At 43.2% G+C, this 21924-nt stretch overlaps 1 protein-coding gene across 13 annotated transcripts in view; it reads right to left on the bottom strand.

Moving 5' to 3' along the window:
• Window positions 1–21924, bottom strand: part of TTBK1 (tau tubulin kinase 1) — a 121027-nt gene that overhangs the window by 31656 nt on the left and 67447 nt on the right. For all 13 annotated transcript variants that reach the window (XM_064509821.1, XM_064509826.1, XM_064509816.1 and 10 more), the window contains 4 exons: window positions 12730–12884; window positions 11736–11955; window positions 7948–8123; window positions 5722–6280 (listed from right to left, as the gene is read on the bottom strand). In XM_064509821.1, coding sequence (XP_064365891.1) covers window positions 5722–6280; window positions 7948–8123; window positions 11736–11955; window positions 12730–12884 — 1110 coding nt within the window. The remainder of the gene's footprint in view (window positions 1–5721; window positions 6281–7947; window positions 8124–11735; window positions 11956–12729; window positions 12885–21924) is intronic.

Below are 21924 nucleotides of genomic sequence, written 5' to 3'. Positions count from 1 at the left end.
TATGCATACATGAGCTTTATTTCTCCTATAGCGCCATCCTTCTGCTGATCCTATATTCTTAATACGTGAATGAATACAAACCCAGAATTGAAAGAGCATAAAGACAGAAGGCCAACTCTACATACATCCTTCACCATCAGCTGGCAAGCTCTCCTCATTGGCAGGGAAGCAGGAGGAGGTGTATGTCAAAGAATTGCCTCATCTACAACAGGTAAGAAGCGCAGTTCAGTGGGAGTTAAACTCAAGTGAAGGGCAATGTGAGTCTATCTCCTTTTCTGCAAATGCCCATTTCTCACCACTGAGAAATGGCCCCTCAGGTCCCTTTTGATTAGCTCACAGAAGATGCTGTAGAAGGGAAAGGAAACCAAGACACTTAGCACCTTTTTGTACCTCATTTCCCCTCCTGCCTTCTTACCCCAACTGACCTGTTCTGCCCAGTGTTTTAAGTCTGCTGGCCTACCATCTCCTGCTTCTATCCGTTGCTTGATTGCTTCAGCCCATTTTTTTCTTTCAACCTCAGAGCCGGTAAAGTGGTAGTTTTTGCCTTCTCTTCCTGCTCTCTACTTTGGGAATACTCTGGGAGTGCAAGCATTTCACTCATCACTGCTCCAGGGTCTGGGGCCACAGGACCCAAAATATCATCAAGAGAAGTCCTTCTCAGCTTTCAGTTTTCAGTGCAAATCAAACAAAATTCCTTCAGCTAACAAACGCAGGGGCAATCCCAGAGCTCTACACCACATAAATCAAAGAGGCAGTACGGATCACCCCAAAAGTTAGAGCCCTGTCCTTGTTGTGAGACACACTTTTCCTGTGTCTCTTTGCCCTGGTCTGAGGACCCATCATCACCAACCCAAATCAATGGAGGAAGGCAGCGGCATACTGGGGCCACTGAAGTGGTAGTTCCCTGAAAAAAGAGGCCTAATACAGCACCAAGGGGGATTTTTTAAGAGTGATTCAAACTACACAGCTAAGTTGGTGAGGAGATACGCTCGTGCCCTTCCACACTGAGTCCTTTCTGTTCTCGATTCTGGAAGACGGGACTGCAAGACACTGTGTAAACAAAACACTCTCTGCGCTCTGCAGAATATATTCAAGGATAGGTAAGGAAGAGTTAATAAGATCTCCCAGTGTTGCTTCACTTTTTTTTTTTTTTTTTTTTTTTTTTATATGGAGGGGTGTTTAAGTAGTCAAGTTTTAGGCAGGCAAGTTTTTTCAAAAGTTTTGTACAATGCCAATTGCACTAGCAGTAAGGGAGAATCAGAGCCAAGAAATACCCATGTACACAGACCTACAGTAAGAAGTAGTGGCTGAAATTCATACATGCATGAGCATTTGTGTTTCTTTACAACATAGAACCTAGAATTAAGCTGCCATTGCTGTCAAGTGACAATAAATTTACTCAGCATATTTGAGAACTTGATAAATGTTTGAATCCTACTGCTAGGTGTGGATATAAATGCTTTTCAATAGCAACAGGAATCCTACGCCAGGATTCATATGTAAACAGAAGTGCTGTTTCAAGATTTTTTTTTACTTATTTTTAACTATTTATATAGCTTTATCTGCATGTTACTGCATAAACATAAGCAGAGATTGGTTACTACATTAGCAAAATACATGCGAACACTAAAATAAACTCTAAGAGCTCTGTTAAACAGTCTTGCTGCATGTTGAGCTGGTGAACATCCCAACAGCTTGAGCTAGCTGTAACCCTCTCTGCCGAGGGTGGGAGCAGGTCATGCCCCAGCAGTACTGATAAGTGATCAGAAACATACTGGTCAAAGTGTTCAGCGTACTGCCTTCACTGAGCAGTGCACAGATGGAAGGGCTTGTACTGGACATAGTTTCATGACAGTCATGTTCATCTTCTGTACCAGGGCTTCCTATGGGATCTACATTCCACTGCAGTTGCCTTACTGTCAACTGAAACTGGAAGATAGCTAACACATGAGAATACCTCAAATGATAGAAATTTCCCCAGGCCATTCAAAGCTCTACATAAACCTCCTCTATACTTCATTTTCTCTACAGCAGCACCCACACAGTTTCACCAGGACACCACTTTCCGTCACACCCGCACTACAGCATCCTTCTGTATTCTGTCTGAACCCAACAGATTCAGACATTTGAACAAACGGCTGACCTCTAAATAAGTATAATCTGGGGAACTACAGGCCTGTCAACCTCTCCTCAAACCCTGGGAAGGGCATGAAGCAAATCCTCCTGAAAGCCATTTCCAAATACATTAATGACAAGAAGGTGAATGGGAGCAGTCAGCATGGATTTATGAAGGGGAAATCATGCCTGACCAATCTGATAGTCTTTGACAAAGAGATGACTGGCTCAGTGGATGAGAGGAGAGCTATACAAACTATAAAAACTCATGTTGATGTTGTTTATCTTGACTTTAGTAACGTTTTTGACTTTGTCTTCCATAGCATCCTCATAGACAAACTGAAGAAGTAAGGACTAGATAAGCGGACAGTGAGGTGAACTGAAAACTGGCTGAGCAGCTGGGCTCAGAGGGTTATGATCAGTGGCATGAAGCCCAATTGGAGACCAGTCACTAGTTGTGTCCCTCAGGGGTCAATACTGGGGCCAGTACTGTTTTAACATTTTCATTACTGACCTAGATGATGGGACCAAATGCACCCTCAGCAAGTTTGCAGACGACACAAAACTGAAAGGAGTGGCTGATACACCAGAGGGCTGTGCTGCCATTTAGAGGGACCTGGACAGGCTGGAGAAATGAGCTAACAGGACTCATGAAGTCCAACAAAAGTGCAAAGTCCTGCCCCGAGGAGGAACAACCCTGGGGACTGACTAGCTGAAAAGAAGGGAAGGACCTGGGGGGTCATGGACAACAGGTTGAATATGAGCCATCAATGTGCCTTGCAGCAAAGAAGGCCAAGAGCATCCTGGGCTGTATTAGGATGCAGGTTGAGGGAGGTGATCCTTCCCCTCTATTCAGCACTGGTGAGACCATACCTGGAGTACTGTGTCCAGTTCTGGGCTACCCAGTACAAGAAAAACATGGATATCCTGGAGCGAGTCCAGTGAAGAGCCACAAGGATAATTAAGGGATTGTTGTGTCTGACATGAGGAGAGGATGAGAGAGCTGAGACTGGTTAGCCCTGAGAAGGCTCAGTGGGGATTTCATTAATGTGTATAAATACCTGATGGGAGAGAATAAAGAAGATGATGGAGCCAGACTCCTCTCAGTGGTGTCCAGTGAAAAGATAAGAGGCAATGGACACAAACTGAAACACAGGAAATTCCATTTAGATATTAAAAAATACATATTTTTTACTATAACGGTGATCAAACACTGGAATAGGTTCCCCAGAGACAAAGGAGTTTCCATCCCTGGGGACATTCAAAATCCAAATGGACATGGTACTGAGCAACCTGCTATAGTTGACCCTGCTTTGAGCAAGGGGGTTGGACTAGGTGATTTCCTGACATTCCTGCCAACCTCGACCATTCTGGGATTTTGTGATAATCCAGAGGTCACTGTCTTTTTCCGAGTAACAAGTAATGGCTCATATACTGTGGGAACAGAGGAAAGCATCAAAGCAGAGATTACCCATTTGCTATGAGTTAGTATTCCACTGACATGAAAGCATGTCCACCAATCTTAGGGAGACCAGAATGAGATCCCAAATCCATACAAGAAGGTCTATGGTCTTAGCCACATAGTGGCTGCATTCTGGTATAGCTCTGCATTTAGTGGCATTTTTACCTATCTTAAAAGTTCAGTTCACATTCAAAGAAGAGAAAGATTTACTCATGCACACACTATCTAGTCACAGTTTCACACAGACCCAGAGGATGCCCAGCCTGGGCTGCAAGAAACATATGTCACTGCCAGTAGACACTGAGGCTTTCAATATTTTCATTAGGCCCTTGGACAACTGCTCTTTACCCTCATCAAAATACTGGTCCTAACCAATTGTTCTTCCATGTCTGCTGTACTGAAGGAGAAGAGGTTTTTGCTTTCCCTTATGCACCAAGTTATTTTTCCTTTGACAGTCAGTGGTTGGTTTTGTGACAGCAAATGGAAAAATGTGAATGTCATTTCAAAGCTGTGCACATGGATACAACTGAAAGATCCAGACTCAGAGGAAGCACAAGCAAATCCTAGCCACTTGGACAAATCCAGCGTTGACCCAACTAAGTACAAAGCTAGACACAGGAGCAACTAGAGGGCATTTCAGAACACAAGAGCAAAGAAATAGGCAATCTCATGGAGAACTGAGGCTGTCTAATACATCAGCAGCAATCACCCATCTAATACATCAGCAGCAATCACCCATTGTCTTTGTTTAATGACAGGAAATGAATTTACTGTTTTGCCTGCTAGGATGAGGGTTTTTTTTTGTTTTTTTTTTGTTTTTTTTTTTTTTTAAGTATCACTGTGAATAAGCATCCTTCATACTGCATCATATCTAACTTCCCCAGTCCCTCCACGTGACTGTATTACTTGTTAGGGTCAAGAAGGCCTATCCGGCCTTCTTTGGGTATGCTGAATATATCAGTAGAGTGCCCCGCTTGTTCTCACAGAGGGTCAGTGCATCCTGCATTGACCAGCCTAATAAGTGGACAGATAGAGCAAATTCACTTTGTGTTGTCAGTACTTCTATCCTTCCTGCAGATGCTGCAGCCTCATAGACCTTAGCAGGGAGCACCTGCTGGCAGGCAAGGATTTGGTTTGATTCTTTTTATGTAGTTTCTTGTATCATTCATGCTTTGTTGCTGAAACTAACAGTCCTTGTTTTCTTGTATCTTGTATCTTTTACTACGGTCCATACAGCTTTATTACCGCCTGTGTCCTCTCCCCAGCCCAACAAATGCTCCACTGCAGAATAGGCTCCTGAAGGGGAGATGGAGCTACCATCTTCCAGAGGGGAACAAGCAGGCTGCAAAGGCTCCTGCAGGAGGTGGGTATCACTGTGCACTGTCCCTAACATGCATTTGACCCAAGACCTGACTCTGTTTGCTGAGTTTATGGATCACATGTGCATGGGACATCTTGACTAACATAGAAACTTCAGCCCTTAGCAAAACCAAAATCAAAAAAGCCCTTTATGACTCCCTGGAAAATCGAAGTCGCTAATGAATATTTCTGTAGTAAATACCTGGTAACAACAACGGCAGTCCCTGAAGTAAGGTCAATGGTGTGTGTGTGTGCGCTGGTTACGCTGAGCTTTGTATGAGGTATTCCAAAGAAAGTTTGATTTCAGAGAGTTATTTTGTGCTGTGCATTGCTCCTGGTCTGCCCGGTGCTGACAGGTGATTAAATCAGAGGGCACTCTCTTGCCATATACTGCTGTTGCTTGCTGAGAAAGTAGGTGGAGATCGGGTAGCAACATTTCCATACAACTAAGCAGTTACTAACAAATCACTGTGGGACAGCAATAAGCAAACTGATTAAAGATATCCACAACCAGATCTATGCTCTTCTCCTGTCCTTGTGCCAAAATGTCTGAAAAATCTTGATAACAGTATGTCCTTAGTAGGGAATAACATTACTAGTTATAGGGAGCACCTCTGAGGTGTTCACAACATTTGCAAACGTTGGCAGAAAGGGTTTCACAAGAGCATCCATGCTGGAAATCACAGCTTTCTCCAGCATAGCTGAGGTTTCCCAAGATAATGACCATGCTACGCTAGGCAATGAGATACTGATCAGAGCAAAGGAGACTCTGTTGAAGATCTTACCTGTCTCTGAGGACCAGTAGGTTCAGACTCCCGTCTCCTCTGTCGGATAGCTGGTGCTGAGTGCAGGGGGGAATGGGCTGGACTTCCTGTCTGCTGTTCATGTTTACTGTCAGATACTGTTTGAGAAGGTCCTTCATGTCTGTGGGAACTATCCTCCTCAGTCACAGGCTGCATACCCCGACTTCGCCCATCATGTATCTTCGGCCTGACTGCAATATCTGCCCCCAAGCGCCTTCTCTCCTCACCCTCTTCAATAGGTCGTAGTTCCTCAGGTTCCTCATCTGTGGTTCCAGAGGTGCTTGGCTCAGCACCTGGGTGAAAGTCCTTCAGCTCTGTCTCCTTATCAATGATAACCCATTCCTTGCTATCAAAGTCCTCTTCCTCTGCCAGCGGTACCGAGCGGAAAGCATTGCTGAGGGCTTCATGTTCCACCGAAGCAGACACATCCATCCTACCACTTGCCTGCCGGTCAGCTTGGCCAGTATCAATGGATAGCATCTGGGCTGGCTGGGAGGAACATACAAGCCGTGATGGAGAGCCAGGTAAATCCATTCGAGATCTAAGCCAGAACAAGACATCATTAAAAATGCATCAGGTTTGTGGTTAAAATTAGGGATCATAAGAGAGAAAACGTCTATAGTTCTTCTCACTCATTTCTTGGTATGCTTCAGAAAGACAGGCTTAAATTAAAACATTTCTTTAGAACCTAAATAAAGATATTCCCCCTAAAATGCTTCAATTTCAGCATCTTTCTTTCTTGTAAATGACAGAGTACAAACCAATTCCACCCCACAACACCAATACACTCTTCTCTTTTGGAAAGGTCTACTGTTTTGTGAAAAAAACCTAAATCTACTCCCTGACTTATCAGTTTCTTTACTGGGTTCCTATAGCACCTTCAGCTCTACTGTGCTACCTCTAAGGTGGCCACTGAGGCCTCTACGGTGGCAATATGTGTTCTTTGAAGACAGCAAGAATATTTGATCTCCATTGTGCAGCAGGAATTTCACTGAAATGCTCAACAGGAATAGGTGATCCCAGGAGAATTTGGGGAGCAGAAGGGAAATATGGCAAATAACCTTTGACAAAGGGTATCAAGGTAGTGTAATGTTCAGTGACACATAGTGCACAGTCTAAATAGCAACAACTTCCAGAGCCAGGCAGAAGTATCTTTCAAACACTCCCTAAGCTCTGACGGCCCAGACAGCCTCTCAGATGGAAAAGCCAGTGGCAAAGAAGATCATAGCCAGACCCAAGATGTGTTATTCAATCCCTAATTTATTAATAGAGGGGCTCATCCACTCTATAGTTCTTTTTGATCCTCCTTCATTTCCAAATAGTGTCTCCTTGTGACTGTCCCTTTTCGTCAGATCTTCTCTCAGAATAAGGCTTGTATCTTCTCCACCTCGTTTAGAGGGACTGTTTCACCACTAAATCCTACAACTGCAGTCCATGCCCTTACTTTCCGCGGGAAGAGGAAGAGAGAGGAACAAAGGCTGTGAAGGGGATGGTCAGTAGACCAGTTGCCCTGTGTCTTGTAACACTTGCATTTCCTAGCACATGCTACTTTAAACAGCTTATTTTCTTTACCATTTTTGTTATTTTTGGTTTCTTCCTCTTTTCCTTGCTGTGAATTTGAGATTAGATATTCCTATAACCCTCAAAATCAGGGTTTGCCTTTTAGACGTAATGCATACTTTGTGCATGCAAACAAATGCAATGCTTTATGCTGAAAAATGAATATTATTATTAATGAAAAATAATGGAATAATGAAACCCACCATATCAGCGTCTGCCAGCTAGCTCCCAGAATATGTGCATCCCAATATGTATCCTAAGAAGATACATTCTTCTCTCCCACTTAAATGATTTTGGTCACTGACAGGCCAGCCAAAAGCTCGGTGACTACCTAAATTGTCTCTGATCCATCTCTTTGCCTTCGCCTTAACAAATGTCTCCCCCTCCATCCATGGAGTCCTTCCCATTCAGGGATGAGATGAGAATCCTCCCCACTAACTGTCCTTATTATCAAACATCTACCTGCTCTGTGAGATGAGTGTCTCATCACAAAGGTCATAAACCAAGTCCACGAGTATTGATTCTTTCACCCAGAATAGACCTTTCAGTGCCCACAGTTTTAATGATGGGCTTAGTCTCAACTGTCAATCCTTAAGACACTATTCAAAGCAGTATCACAAAAGAGGAGGCTACAGAAGGGGAGCAAACCTTCTTTCATGTAGATCTGCTTTGCCATCAGCAGTGGAGAGACGTTCTGACTCGGGGCTATTCACACGGCGGTATCTTAGGGAGCGCACTTGTGCAGTAGGGGACTCTGGAGGCACTCGGACAGGGGAGCTGGGACAGACACCATTTCTCTGCTCCTCTTCTACCATGCACTGAGTCTGTAAGGCATAAACACAGAGAATCTCAAAATGTGATCACAGGCATTGATTTCCCATCCTTCGCTATTGCTCTGTGCTTTCTTCCAGGATACAGATGCAGTTGCATTTTCACAATCTACACAAGCAGTGAGCGGAGAAATGGAAGGACCCATATACCCTGGTAATTCTTTGGTTATTAAACCAAGGTATGGATATCAAATCAATTCAAATATTTAAGCACCTCTACCGGGTGATCTGTGCATTCCAATTACGCTGAATACATCCAAAAGAGCTAACCTCACACACACACCCTCACACACACAACCCCGGACTGCTTATCCAAGATCTGCTAAGACCCAGAGCCAAGCTGTATGAAAAAGCCCTTGCCTGCCTATATTTGTCTAAGCAAGGTCCATGCTTTATGCTGCAAGGTGCATACTTTTACTTCTGATGAACATAATATAACTAAGCCAACTCCTAATTACCAGGGGCTTTTTAAAAAATCTTGGTCCTTTAAGCAAAAGCGTCCAAAACATATACTCAACCACAAGCTGGAACATCTGTAAGAGCTTTCCACAGACCCAAGGTCAGCAATTTAGAGAAGCATGGACCTGAACACACTCTTGGACACTGAGAGTTCATACTCTATGCATTTTCTATTTTCATATGACCTGGGTGAATTTGACTTTTTTTCTAATTTGGCAGCAGCCAAAGGAGCAGAAGTAGGTGACTGTAGCACAGCCTTCCTCTGCTTTCCACAGTGATACTTTCTTCTGGGAGAGGAGACCTTGCTTAGGCACAAGTGCCAAGGCAGAATGGTCCAATGCCCAGTAGTAGTCTAGGGCTTGTATTTAACTCTGTTTTGCTGCCAGCCATGATACTTCAGTGGCTACATACTGCCTCTGTGCAGAGGTGTGTAGTGAGGTGCCAGTGCAAGTTCCTAGTATGGAGAGCGTTTATCCTTTGCTGCAGCATGCCCTCTACATTCAGTTCATCTCTACTAATGCCCAGAGGCTCTGAATGTAAGCAGGATTTCCAGTAAAACATTGCTGATCACGAGAGTTGTGGTAATTGGCTGGTCACACCTTTGTGTCAGTACAGTACGTACAGGAAGTCGGTGTCCATAATTTAGCACGTCTAAACCATTCAGGCTGGGTTTGGACTGCATAACTAAGCAGCCTTTGCAGCTGTGGAGAGTTGAGGAGATCTTTCAGGCATTACTGCAACAGTAGAACAGATGATAGTGATTTAATGTGTAATCGGTGCAGGTCAAAATACGCAAGAAAGGTGGTGATAAAGAAAGGAAAAATGGGTTTGGGAGAGAAGCAGAATGCTGGTGTTTTAACTGTAGGAAACAGGCAACTTGTAGGATCCAAGAGCAGAGAACTGGGGGAGGGCATGGGAGAGAAGGAAGAGGCTTATGTAAAAACACTGAATGAGAACCCTGACCCAGCAGCAGAAGGTGAACCAGAAGGAGGATTTAGAAAGGTCAGTGACAGTAAGCAAGGAAACTGCCCTTAGCGCAGAAATGGGAGAAGTGGACCAGAAGGACGCCTGAACTGTGTGAAGACAAAAAAAGGATACCCTTAGAGATGTATTGGGGAGAAAAATGTGGCAAGACCTGTTCATCACCTAAATACACTGAGCAAGACAGAGAGAGTCAGAGTTACAACTAACGCTAGGAGACTGGAAAGCTAAGAAAGGCAAATCTGTGAACAGCATGAGAGCAGAAAGGTGTGTTACACACCAGCTGCCCATGTCTTCTGAAAAACACAAGGGACACCTGAGATTACAAGCAGAGATGAAGCTCTGTCCTTGCAGATCAAACCTGCAAGCACCCCTTTTTCTCCTTGTGGTGATTGTGACTTAAAAGAAAACTGGTTCCTTCTCAAGGAACAGTCAAGACTAGAGATAACAACCCTAGCAGAGAGAAGGGGCAGGCTTCCTTTGCTTTGGAGAGCACGAAGCCCTGCTTGCTCTTGTCAGAACTGAAGTGCTCATTGCCGTGCAGACTGCTGGCTGTAAGCTCCTTTGGCAGAAAACTGTCAAGAAAAAGCATATCTCTTGGCAGAAAAGTCACCTGTTGACACTGTGGTTCTTGTAGAAACCTCTCCTGTCTCTAGTTACTGTTATGACAGGGCTTGTGAGAGACAGGGCTGAGTACCTAGATATGATGTACAACTAGCATGCAGAAAGGACATTAGGACTCCCTTGCATACATCTCAACCTGACTGAAAAGCATCAAGGTACCTCGTGGTTCTCAGGAACAGAAAAACAGATAGGCACAACCAGGATTTTTTGTGTAATGCTCTTTTTTTCTTTGTATGCTGTAGAAATAAAACTGCCCTACTCTAGTAGTTTTCTTATTTCATGTGCCTTCACATGAGAACTTCCGGGGCTGCCTATACTTAGTGTACAAAGAGATGTGAAGAAGTTATTGAATTTGGTTTATATTTCTCAATATTGGAAGAATAGTTCTGGTAATATATTAGTTCCATATAGATAGCATGCTGATCCACAGCATTTGCATGGGATAATTTTAAGTTAGTTGAGAATGACCTCTTGTCCACTAGTAATCTTTTCTAATAAGACTAAAGATAATGGAGAGATCTGTAGGACTGAAAGGAGGGCTAATTCTGTGCCAGTATAGACTGATGTGAATTCTGGTCAGGTCCAGAAGGCTGGTAGATTTAGCATATGATTAATGCTAGTCCACAAAGGTCCATTAGATGGGTTTGTCAGGCAAATCTGATATGCCCTGATAATATTACTGGTCAGTTTTATACAGGTTTCTCTGTTAACAGACAGATTCTGTAAGGTATCTGATGTCATGCCATGTGACATTCTGATTTTGAAATCAGAATTGAGATCAATGCAACAATGGATATGGAATCATCATTCAGCTGGGATGCTTCCAAGGAATTACATCACATTTGCAAGAAAGGACTGAGGAAAAGCTTAGGGATTATGAGGAAAATTATGACAGGCTAAAAAGTCTAACATAATCTTTGAATACAGAAATAAAGAAGATTAAGTGATACTTCTCCCTCTTCACAAAAGCAAAACTAGATTGCTGGTGCTAGATGCACCAGCTGATCTAATCTCTAATTTCATAAGGGTGAAATTAGATGCTGTTTATAGACTGGGCTACTCTTAGAAAGGAAAGTTAAAAAATTGGAAGAGAAAGATCAGAGCGCTTATGATGCAAGGTCTAGAAAAATGTGGCTTTGAAGATATCTCAGGCTGAATTTACTTGCCCGAGAGTTTAAGACACAATAGGATTTTGGCTTATAACCTCCAATACTGGAACATTTCTGATATCCTATCAGCTACTCAAAGGCTAGGATTCCATTGCTTAGAGTATCAAGATCCTATCTAATGACATAAAGATTGTAGGAAAGATTCACTCTAGCATTATTGGGTCCAAAATGTCATTGGCATAATACGAAACCCAAATTATTCCCAATGCCTTTTACTCTAGCAAAAATTGGGCAGTCCCCATTTCCACAGACAGAGGCTCTTTGGTCTGCAGTATATAGGATGCTACAACAGTGCTTCCAGGTGGCTTTTACCAGTCTATGAGTCCACTGCCTTAAGTCCAGCAGCCATAGGAGGTAAATAAACGTTCTTTACTTTGCTGATGCTGATCCTGAGTTTGTTGCGATTCACATCTGTCTCTTCCCAAACTTCAGCCTCATTGAAAGCAGTGTTTGGAGCCTGGCCAAGACCTTCTGCTGGCCGGCCTGACAGGATGGGAGGAGCATTCTCTTGATCACTCAGATGTTCACCCTGTAGGACATCCTCAGTGTTCTCACGAAGCAGGTCCCCAGGTACCGGAGTGACATTAACCACCCTACAGAAGAGACATGAAGAAAGGTAAAATGATTAGTAATTAAAGAACCAGCTCTATCACGCTGTCCCACAGAAGTTCCTCAACAGCTTTTAGCATATCTCCACATCGAACGAAACAGGCAATCCAGTGTTATCCAGGGTAGCACAACCTTAAACAGAAGCATAAGAGGATCCCAATAACATCCAGGCACAAAGACAGTGAGATGGATCAGTCAACGAGTCTTGGGACCCTCAATACTCAGGCTGCAAACTTCTTTATAAGAACTCCCCAGGAGTGCCTATTATACAATGCTTAACTTAAAAGAACCTTCTCCTTTTTACACGAGCCAATGAAGCTTAATAGGCTTTATAGCTTTTATCTTCTGTAATATTATTAAGAATTATTCTTATTCCTTAATGTCAGCCCCTACAAAAGCAACAAAATCAACCAAAGCGCTAAACCTCCTCTATTTTTCATTGGACTTGTTTCATTGGACACCACTGAACTTAGTGTACCTTTGGACCGGCACATGAAACATTGTGAAGGGCTGGGACATGTTTCAGGTGTGACCAGCACACACACACACACACACACACACTCAGGGAAGCTCCAGCCATCTGTGTCATATAATATGCAAAGTATAGAAAAATACAGGCTTCATCAATCCTGGCCAAAGGCCATGCAGATCTTACTTCTCAGGACCACAACGGTCTTTGAACCTTTCAAAAATTAACTTGTCACTGAGCTTGTTACTGAGTGTGTCCATAGTCTGACCAGCATGACAGCAATACTCACCCAAACATGGCTGCTGTTTGCCTAGTGTTTTGCTGTGGTGGAGTAGAGGTGCTAGTGGACAGCAAGATATCTGTACCAGCCTTCTCCCAGTCAAAGGCTTCATTTTCAGTAATGCCTCTTTCTTTCATGCTGTTCTCAAACACGGACATGATTAGCTAGAATAAATTTACAAGAACAAGTTATGTTAAATAACTGGGAGCAGCTTTCACAAAAAGCTAAAGTATTAGCGCTAAGGCCAACAGCAGTTTATAACTTCCATCTTGTCTATGAAAGGTACCAACAAATGAAAAGCAAATAGCACACAATCATATCAGTTGTTTCCCACGCTCATTTTGGCTTGGTAACTGAAATTCCTTTAAATCTACAGAAGAAGTGCATGCAACATTTTAGCACTGATTTGATTAAATCATGCAGTTGGTTTATTAGTACAACTCTGAAGCCTGAAGTTCAGCTCAGCTTTCCTGCAGATTAGACAAATGCAGAATGGTATGTTTGAAGTGCGTAGTCTGAGGACCTCCGAAGGATACAGACACAGCAGAAAAGAAGCAGTCCTAGGAAGCAGACTCATTGCATTGTCTGGCTCAAATACAGCTTGGTCAGGAGCTCAACAATATGCCTATGCATAACCTGGCCTGCCACATTTGGCTGCAGTAAAAAATGTACAAGGGATGATATAATTTCCTTTTAAAAGATGGCAGATACCTTTCATCCACTTCTCAAACTCCCAGTGGTTTCTGCTTGTTTCTTTCTAAGAACAGACAACCATTAGAGAGAATGAAACGCCTGCCAACATTGCTCTGCGCATCAATGCGTTACCCAGAGAAATCTGATACTCTACTGTCAGAGGGAAATATCCTAGATGTTCTAGGCCAATACAGCAATATGTCCTGCATTTGTAATAACATTATTCAGCTAAATAATGCAGAATTGAAAGGATTTGGCTAAAGTCAATATGAAGACAGACTATGATGACAAATAGATTTGGCTTATAGCATAGAATTAGCACTAGGTTATGAATAAAAATTACCCTGAATAAGAACCCTATGTTCTTTGCATTTAAATTTCAGTTCTGTTTATCTGCATGATTGGAAAAAATTCTGTATAAAGGCCAGGAGAGCCCACCTCTTCCTACTACCTTCTACCAAAACCACAGTAAAATTCCCATTTGCAGCTTCCAGTTCAGCCTTCCTTTTCCCCCATTTTGTGGCCTAGAATCAAATGATTTCAGTAGCTCCACTTCTGCAATGGCATGATTTTTCTCTAAGAAAGGAGAATTCCCAGATTTGACTGTGAAAGAAATCAAACCAAGGGACAGGTAACACATTTCCAGAGAGTAGAGATGGAGCAGACATGACATAGCAGTGGTACCAGCTTCTCTGCTCTGAGAAGGCAGAGAAGGGCCGGTACTGTCTTGATGTTTGAATAAGATGGAGTTGTGTTTCTTCTTGTTAGCATCATTTCACGATGTTCACTTTCACCGCTGCTGGAAGCAGGACTAGTGTTGCTGCTGTTGGCAAGGAATTTCTGGTTCGCAACTGAACGTGAGTAATTAAAGGGTCACAGTCTTTTGGTAAGGGCATTTCTCGTTCTTCTATTTCTTCCTTTGAAAGTTCCTAGCAGCTCTCCAGAACTGCAAAGCTGCACTGCCCCTACCTTAGAGCAACACTTCCCAAACTGGAAAGCCAAGAAAATGAAGGCAATGGAGATCATATTTTACCTGCATTACAGCAGTAGAAATCTTAGTTTTATAGGCACTCCTAAAATTGAGCTGCAACAAGGTGGTAAACCAGAAATCAGAAAACCCACCTGGTTAATCATGGCTACCATATGAATTATGTATGCAATGACGATTAGCACAGTGGCTACTGGTCTTGCGCTAGCAGTACCCAGCGATACATACCCGTTAATAGGACCAAAAGCCAAACTTCCCAATTATGGTGACCTGTTCAGTCAAGTAGAGAACTTGTCTGAGGTCTTGCCACTACCAAGTCAAAAATACCACTGCTCAAGTGAAGGCAGACCCAGCAGAGCATGAAGCAGTGAGATGAAGCAGCGAGAGAAGAAGAGTTGGGATTTGGGTGCAGTAAAGGGGGTCTACAGAATTTGCCATCCCTACCCCCTGAAAGGCATCATAAAAGAGGAAGTCAAATGGATGAATCAGGTAAGAAAAAGAAGTAAGCCACCAGTTGTTCCCTTCAAACAAAATGGAAAAGACTCTCAGCTTCTCCAGTTAAAACAAAATGACAACATGTTAAGAGTGATAAATAGTGAACCAGCTGAAAGTCCATCCAGTCCAGTGTTCTGTTTCTAATAGTGACAATATTGTGTGTTGAGGAGAGAGTATAGGAATAGGGCGACCATCCAGCAACGTCTCCCTGATATTTCCTCCTAGATTTCAAAGATCTGTGACTCAGAGCCAGAGTAACTCCTTATATTTAGTAAACTTAGATGGGAGTTCTCTGATCAACTTGCCTAATTGCTTTTTGAATGCATAAGCTTTCGGACTACACATACTTTATGGCAAAGAATTTACAAATTTTGTTAACTATCTTCTTTGTTCATTTAAACCTGCTGCTACCTTCTAATTTCATTCAGCGCTTCCTCATTTTCATGTTAGAAGAAGCAGGAAACAATCATTCTCTGTTCACTTTTTCCATTATATTGTTGATTTTAAAGATGTCATGTCTGTGTCAGTCCTCTCTTTTTCAGAGTATACTGTCCTAGTCTAATTAGTCTTTCCATATCTGGAAGTCAATCTATCCATAGCCATCCTTGTCACTCTTCTGTATGTCTTCACTGGTTTCAAGATAGCCTTCTGAGATGCAGGAACTGAACTATAGACAATATTTAAGATACAGGCATCACACATATTTACACGGTGGAAGAAGGCTATTTTCTGATTGCCCTGTAATACTACTCTAATACTTCCTAGGTTTATATTTGCTTGCTGACTGCTACTGAGCACTGAACTGAAGTTTTTTCCAGAAAAATGTATTGTAATTCCAAGACTGGAGCCCATCACAGAGTTTAGGTTCAGATTCCTTTTCTCCATACTTAATATTTTACATTTATCTACATCCAATTTCATCTGCTATTTTATCAACTTCATTTCCATGAAGTCATGCAATTCTTTTTAGTCAATTGTCTTCTTTACTACCTAGCATAAGCAGAACATGCATGAACATGAACAACATTCATTGCTTTGGTATCCTCTACCTTTTCCACATGATTTTATGACCATGTTGAAGAACCTGGTTCAAACCCAGGGCTCTGTTGAATTCTACTGGCATTCTCTTTTAACTGTTTTTTACATCTTGCTTGTTAACAAGTTATTCATCCATCTGAGCAGCTTCCCTGTTATCCCCAGTGAGTTTAGTCTGTATGAGGACCTTTGGTAAGGAACGTTGTCAAATGCCTTTTAGAAATGAATATTAAAAATTGTTTTGAGCCTTTGCCCGCATGCTCAATAACTCCCAAGAACTCTACACATTTACAGACAAATTACCCTTATAAAAGCCATGTTGACTTCTGCTCATTACATTATCCTCACCCATCTGTCCCCTAATCCCAGTCCTTATCACAGTTCCTGACTACTTGTGCTGTATATGTCAGGTTCAGGGATTGGAATTTTCTGAAGCCGTTTAAAAATTAGCACTGCTTTTGCCACCTTCCATTCCTTTGATATGGAAGCAGTCTGAAGTAAGAAACTGCATACTAAAGTTGGCAGTTCAGCTGTCTTATTCTTCGCATCCCTTCATGCTCCCAAGGCCCCACTCAGCCAAAACTTTCATTAGTTTCTTCTATAACTTCTGTTAACATTTGACTTTGCAGGCCATACAGGATTTTACAGCCCTCTGTCGTATTCCCTATTGGTTGTTCTTCTCACAGGCTGAAGGATCTCAGTCTCCTCAGTTGTCATTATTCTAAAGCCATGGTTTTGTTCATCCTTCTCAGCCTTCTCTGAACCCTTTCTACTTTTGATGAAAGGTCAAAGCTTTATAAGGAGGAAAGTGAGGTGAGAAACTGCACTGAACAGTCCCAACACCATCCACTGCTCCCAGAAGTCACACAAGGAGTTACTGGACCCTGTCCAGGGATCCTCTGCCTACAGACATAAGGGACCAGAACAGTCTCCACAGTCGCTGGTCAGCCTCCAGTACTGAGTTTCCTTCTGCTGGGCCCGAAAAGAACCAGCTTGGCCAGAGCCAGGAGAAGGCTGACAAGGGATCTCTCAGCTATATAGGGTTTCTCATTAAGAGCACAGCAAGACCCTCAGAAGGAGGTGCTAGAGAGACAGAGGGTTGGAACTCCAAGATCTTTAAGTTGCAAAGGATCCCTGGAGATCACCTAGTCTATCTCCTACTCAAAGCGGGGCTGACCTTGAAGTCAGATCCAATTTTAAAGTCATATCAGCTTGCTCAAGGTTACGTTCTGAGTACCTCCAGGGATGGAGATCCCACTACCTTTCTGGGCCCTCTTCCACTGTTTGACCATCCGCATGGTGATATTTTTTTCCGTGTATCTAATCATAATTTCTTTTGTTGCAGCTTGTGCCTGTTGCATCTTGCCCTTTCACTGTGCAACTCTGAGAAGAGTCTAGCTCAGTCTTCTCCACAGGCAGGTGAAGGCAAAAATAGCATCCCCTCTGATCCTTCTCTTCTTAAGGCCAGAGAAACTCAGTTCTCTCAGGCTCTCCACTTAAGCCATGTGCTCTAGCCCCCGGCCATCTTGGTGACCTTCAACTGGGCCCACTCCAGTTTGTCAGTCTTTCTTGTACTGGACACAGCACTCCAGATGTGATCTAACAAGTGCCTAATAGAGGGCACTAATCATTTCCCTTCCACCGCTGGCTACGCTCTTCCTAATGCAGCCCAATAGGCGGTTGGCTTTCTTTGCGACAAGGACACACTACTGTCTCATGGTCACCACCAGAACCTACAGGTCCTTTTCTGCACAGCTCCTCCCTAGCCAGTTGGTCCTCAGTCTGTCCCGTTGCACAGGTTTATTCCATCCCAGGCACAGGGCTCTGGCACTTGCCTTTGATGAACTTCATGAAGTTCCTTTCAGCTTGTCAAGGTCTCTCTGAGTATCAGCACTACCCTTCAGCATATCAGCTGCTTCCCACAAATTGGCATTGTTTGCAAACTCACTGAGAGTGTGCTCTGTCCCATCATCCAGGTCTTTTATGAAGACCCCTGACCCCAGTATTGTTCTCTGAGGGACACCACTAGTTGCTAGCCTCCAGAAGGACTTTGCATTGCCGATCACAGCCCTCTGAGACCCAGCAGTCCTGCCAATTTTCCACCAATCTTGTGGTCCACCTATTCAAACCATCTCTCTCTAGTCTGGCTTCAAAGACATTATGGGAGACTGTATAAAGTCAAGAAAAATCACATCCACTACTTTCTCCACATCCATAGAACCAGTCATTTCCTCACAGGAGGGAATCATGTTGGTCAGGCATGATTTGCCCCTGATAACTTCATGGTGACTCTTTTCAGTCATCTTCTTATCTTTCATATGCCTGGACACGTTTTCCAAAGTATTTATTCCATAACATGCATAATTGTGCAATCAATATAAATGTAGGCAGAGCATCCCTCTTCAGCAAAAATTACAAAGTCCACCACAATTATGCCTGTATCCACCACTCCATTAAGGATTTTATAGTTTTCATCCCCAGAAAGCTATGGAATTAATGGCGGACAGCAGCTGACCTGCCAGATTTTCTTGGTAGTAACAGGCCTGACTATTTGGTACCTGGACAGGACACAAAAGCAAGGAAAGTGAGTATGAAGCACGTGCATACACAGAAAACACCATTGTTTCTTTCAGGAACTTTGTGAGTGACTGTTGATGTGGTTTGTTGCAGGTAGATGAGGAGATTTCAGGGAAAGCTGAGCTCAGGGGTTGGGGGAAGAGAGGGAAATGTGCTACGTGAGCAAGTAACATGTTCTCATAAGACTCCCTTGCTACAGGAAGATATTCCAATTTCTCTCTACTGCTTGAGAGTAATACAATATGTCTTCCAACCATGTTTCATGCAAAAAAAAAAAAAAGGTGCACCCCTTCCTGCCAAGGGCCTTACAGGCTCTCTTCCTTCTATAGTGCCCTGTGGAAGGGATGACGAAATCGAGATTTAGTTATACCTTCCTCCTGTACCACAACAAATCCTCTCCTTATTGCCAGCAGACTGAGACAGTACATGCTGTATTCTCCCAACCATTCCCCCAACTGCTCTGGTAACAAAGTTATTCCCATAAGGGATTCCAGAGAGAAAGCAACAACAGCAGTATCTCCTCCTGACTGCCTCCACCTTCACAGTCAGACCTTCACCCCACCCTAGGTTCTCTCAGTGGGACAGTAGCGAGTTTGATTAGTTTTTCCCAGTGTTTCAGGGAAACTTCTCAGCAGATGGTCTTAGCTTGCAATTTGTATTTGCTGCGTTTGTTCTCACACAAAATCTCAATCTTCACCCCTGACAATGGAAGAGGAACACACTGCAGGACTGAGGCGACAGGGTCAAATGGATGGTAAAAGGAAGTAGAAAAGGACAAAAGGGAAGGGGAAAGAGAAGACATCTCCCTGTGAGGCTGCCTTTCTTCCTTGCTCTGAGCAGTTGTTTTCTCCGTGAAGCGCACTGCAGAATTGCTGTCTTAGCAGCAGAGTCCACCCGCTCAGCTAGCTGCTGTTGGGTTTTCTTAGGCTGTATCACAAACATGGACAGCTGGGCAGGGCACATTGCTCTTCTTCATACTCCTCAGATGATAGACCCCTTCTTCCTGGGGTCTTCTCTCCACCCAGGCCCAGCCAAAGTAGGGCAGAGACTCCCAAGGAAAAGCTCAAAGATGTCATACTTTCTTCTTAGGGACAGAACGCAGCCCTGGCTCCATGCTGAGAGAGAAAGTGGCAGGAATTATAGTGTTGGAGGGGCCATAAGAGAAAGACAGAGTAGCCATATAAGGGACCACAGTCATCTAAGCATAGGGTCTGGAGTTGAACAGAACAATGCTCAGAGACAGTAGGGGAAAAGGCAGCAGTGTGATTACTAAATCAAGACAAAGGGAGATGAGCATGATGGCTAACAAGGAAAAAAAAATCACACATGGACAAGGGTGCGGGGAGGAGAATTGTAAAACTAGGGGAAAGAGAGGAGAGAATTCACACAAACACAGAAAAGCCATAGCGCTGGGGCTGGGATACAGGGAGGAATACAGCTGTTAGTGTCAGTAGAGTTTTCTGGCTTTTTTTTTTGTTTTGTTTTTTTAAACAGCAATGTGGGATATGGAAGGATAGAAAAAAGGCAAAGGGTCACTGAGGTAAAGTGTCTGCATTGCCCTCTACCTCTAAAAGTTCTTTCCCATGCCAGTGATGAAACAAGCCTGAAGACAGCAGATGCACTTGCTTTTTCCTTCATATAATAGATGAGCTGTGCTGCAGGGTGGTAGTGAGGTCTGTAGTTGTATCTCAGCCCTTTGCCCTTCCCATCCTTCACACTGACATATCTGCTTAGATGGTAATGGTGGATGAAATGAGACAATCCCAGATGCTGGTTGTGGCAAAGCTGAAGATAAAGATGGCAAGCTTCAGAGCATGGATCACTAGGAAGAAGGTGGACAGGCAGCAGTGGCCAATCCCCAACTGTCTGTCCCCATTTACAAGGGAACAAGAAGCACAGACTGACTCATTATGGCTCTTACATTCATGTTTGGCTCCCCTACAAACCCAAAAGCACCCTGCAAAGCCAGAAGACAAATATCTGGAGAGAGTAGAGGAAAAAAAATACATCAGACTTCAGACAGTGAGGGAGGACAAAGCAGTCGGGATGATCTGTTATCAGAGGTTCACATGCAGCATTTATACACCACTGCCCCCTTCAGAATGATGGATGTGGAAGAAGGAATTTACCAAAACCTCATGCTACTGCAAAAGAAGCAAAAGCTTTGTTTTGTACATAGAGATGTGAGCCAACAAAAATTCACTGCCACTGGATAAAAGAAACAGTGTTAGAAAGCCTTAGGAATGGAAGAGGAAATCATAATTGCAGTATGTCATGCCAGGGGCTGTGTGCATCTTAAACATGCAATACTGACATTTCCCCACCTAAAAAAGGTATCTTAGAACTGGAAAAGGTTCAGAGGAGGACTCAAATCAAAGGTCTGAAAAGGCTTCATTCTGGGCAAAAATCAATTAAGTAGTTTATGATCCTTCAGCCTGGGCAAAAACATAACCAAGGAGCAGTACCATGGAAGTCTGTAAGATTCTGCATGGCTAGGAAGGGGGAGGGGATAGGGATCTGGCATTCACTGTTACAGTCAAGACAAGACCTAAGGGGCACTAAGTGAAGCTGGCAGGTGGCAAGTTCAGAACAAACAGAAGAAAGTGATTCTTCACACAGCAAGCACATAGGCTGTGGAGCCTCTTGTCACAGAACACAGTGGATGAACATGAGGAGACTGGACAAGGTTGTGGAAGACAAATTCATTGATGGCTATGAATTACAGAGACATTTTTGGTTTAGGAGATCCTTCAGCTACAAGGATCCTTCAGAGTTTTCTGGGGAAACTTCATCAGATGTTCATTCTCTTATATTATTCCCCAGGCAGCATTGCTGGAGACATGCTACTAGGCCAGACAGACCTTTGCTCCACCCCGGTGCAGCAGTCCTTTCATAATAATTTCTTTCAAACAAAGAGGAGAACTTGGAGGCTGACAAGAGCTGAGTAGCTTCATGAAATACTAAGCCTGTCCAGCTACATGGCAGCATTCAGAGTCATAATCCTAGCCTGGTGATTAGCATACATCTTAAAATGAAATATATTAAAGACTTAACAAGGGAACCAATAAACTAACTTAAAATTATGTTTATGTACATATTATTCTGTTGCCTTATTTCTAATCTTGTCATTCCAATTTTGTAACAAATGGTGACTTTATATCTGGGCAGACAGATTTCCCGAATTTCCTTAATTTCCTCAAGGATCTGGTGCTGGTGGCAAATTTAGATGCTATATGATACGCTTTTTAATCTCTTTCATGCTAATAAATCCAAATAAGTCTGTATACAAGACATTTCTGGGGCTGAGATATGCTTTGAGAACTTGCTGGCTGGAATATGTCTCCAGTCAAGCTAGAAGAATCAGCGTTGAGAGTCGAGCTGCAGGTGTCAGACTTTTGTGGGGAGCCCCTTTTGGA

This window comes from Dromaius novaehollandiae, chromosome 3 (genome assembly GCF_036370855.1).
Source record: "Dromaius novaehollandiae isolate bDroNov1 chromosome 3, bDroNov1.hap1, whole genome shotgun sequence".
Lineage (NCBI taxonomy): Eukaryota > Metazoa > Chordata > Aves > Casuariiformes > Dromaiidae > Dromaius > Dromaius novaehollandiae.
Note: the sequence above shows the minus strand (reverse complement) of the source record. Positions and strands in the feature narration are given on the sequence as shown.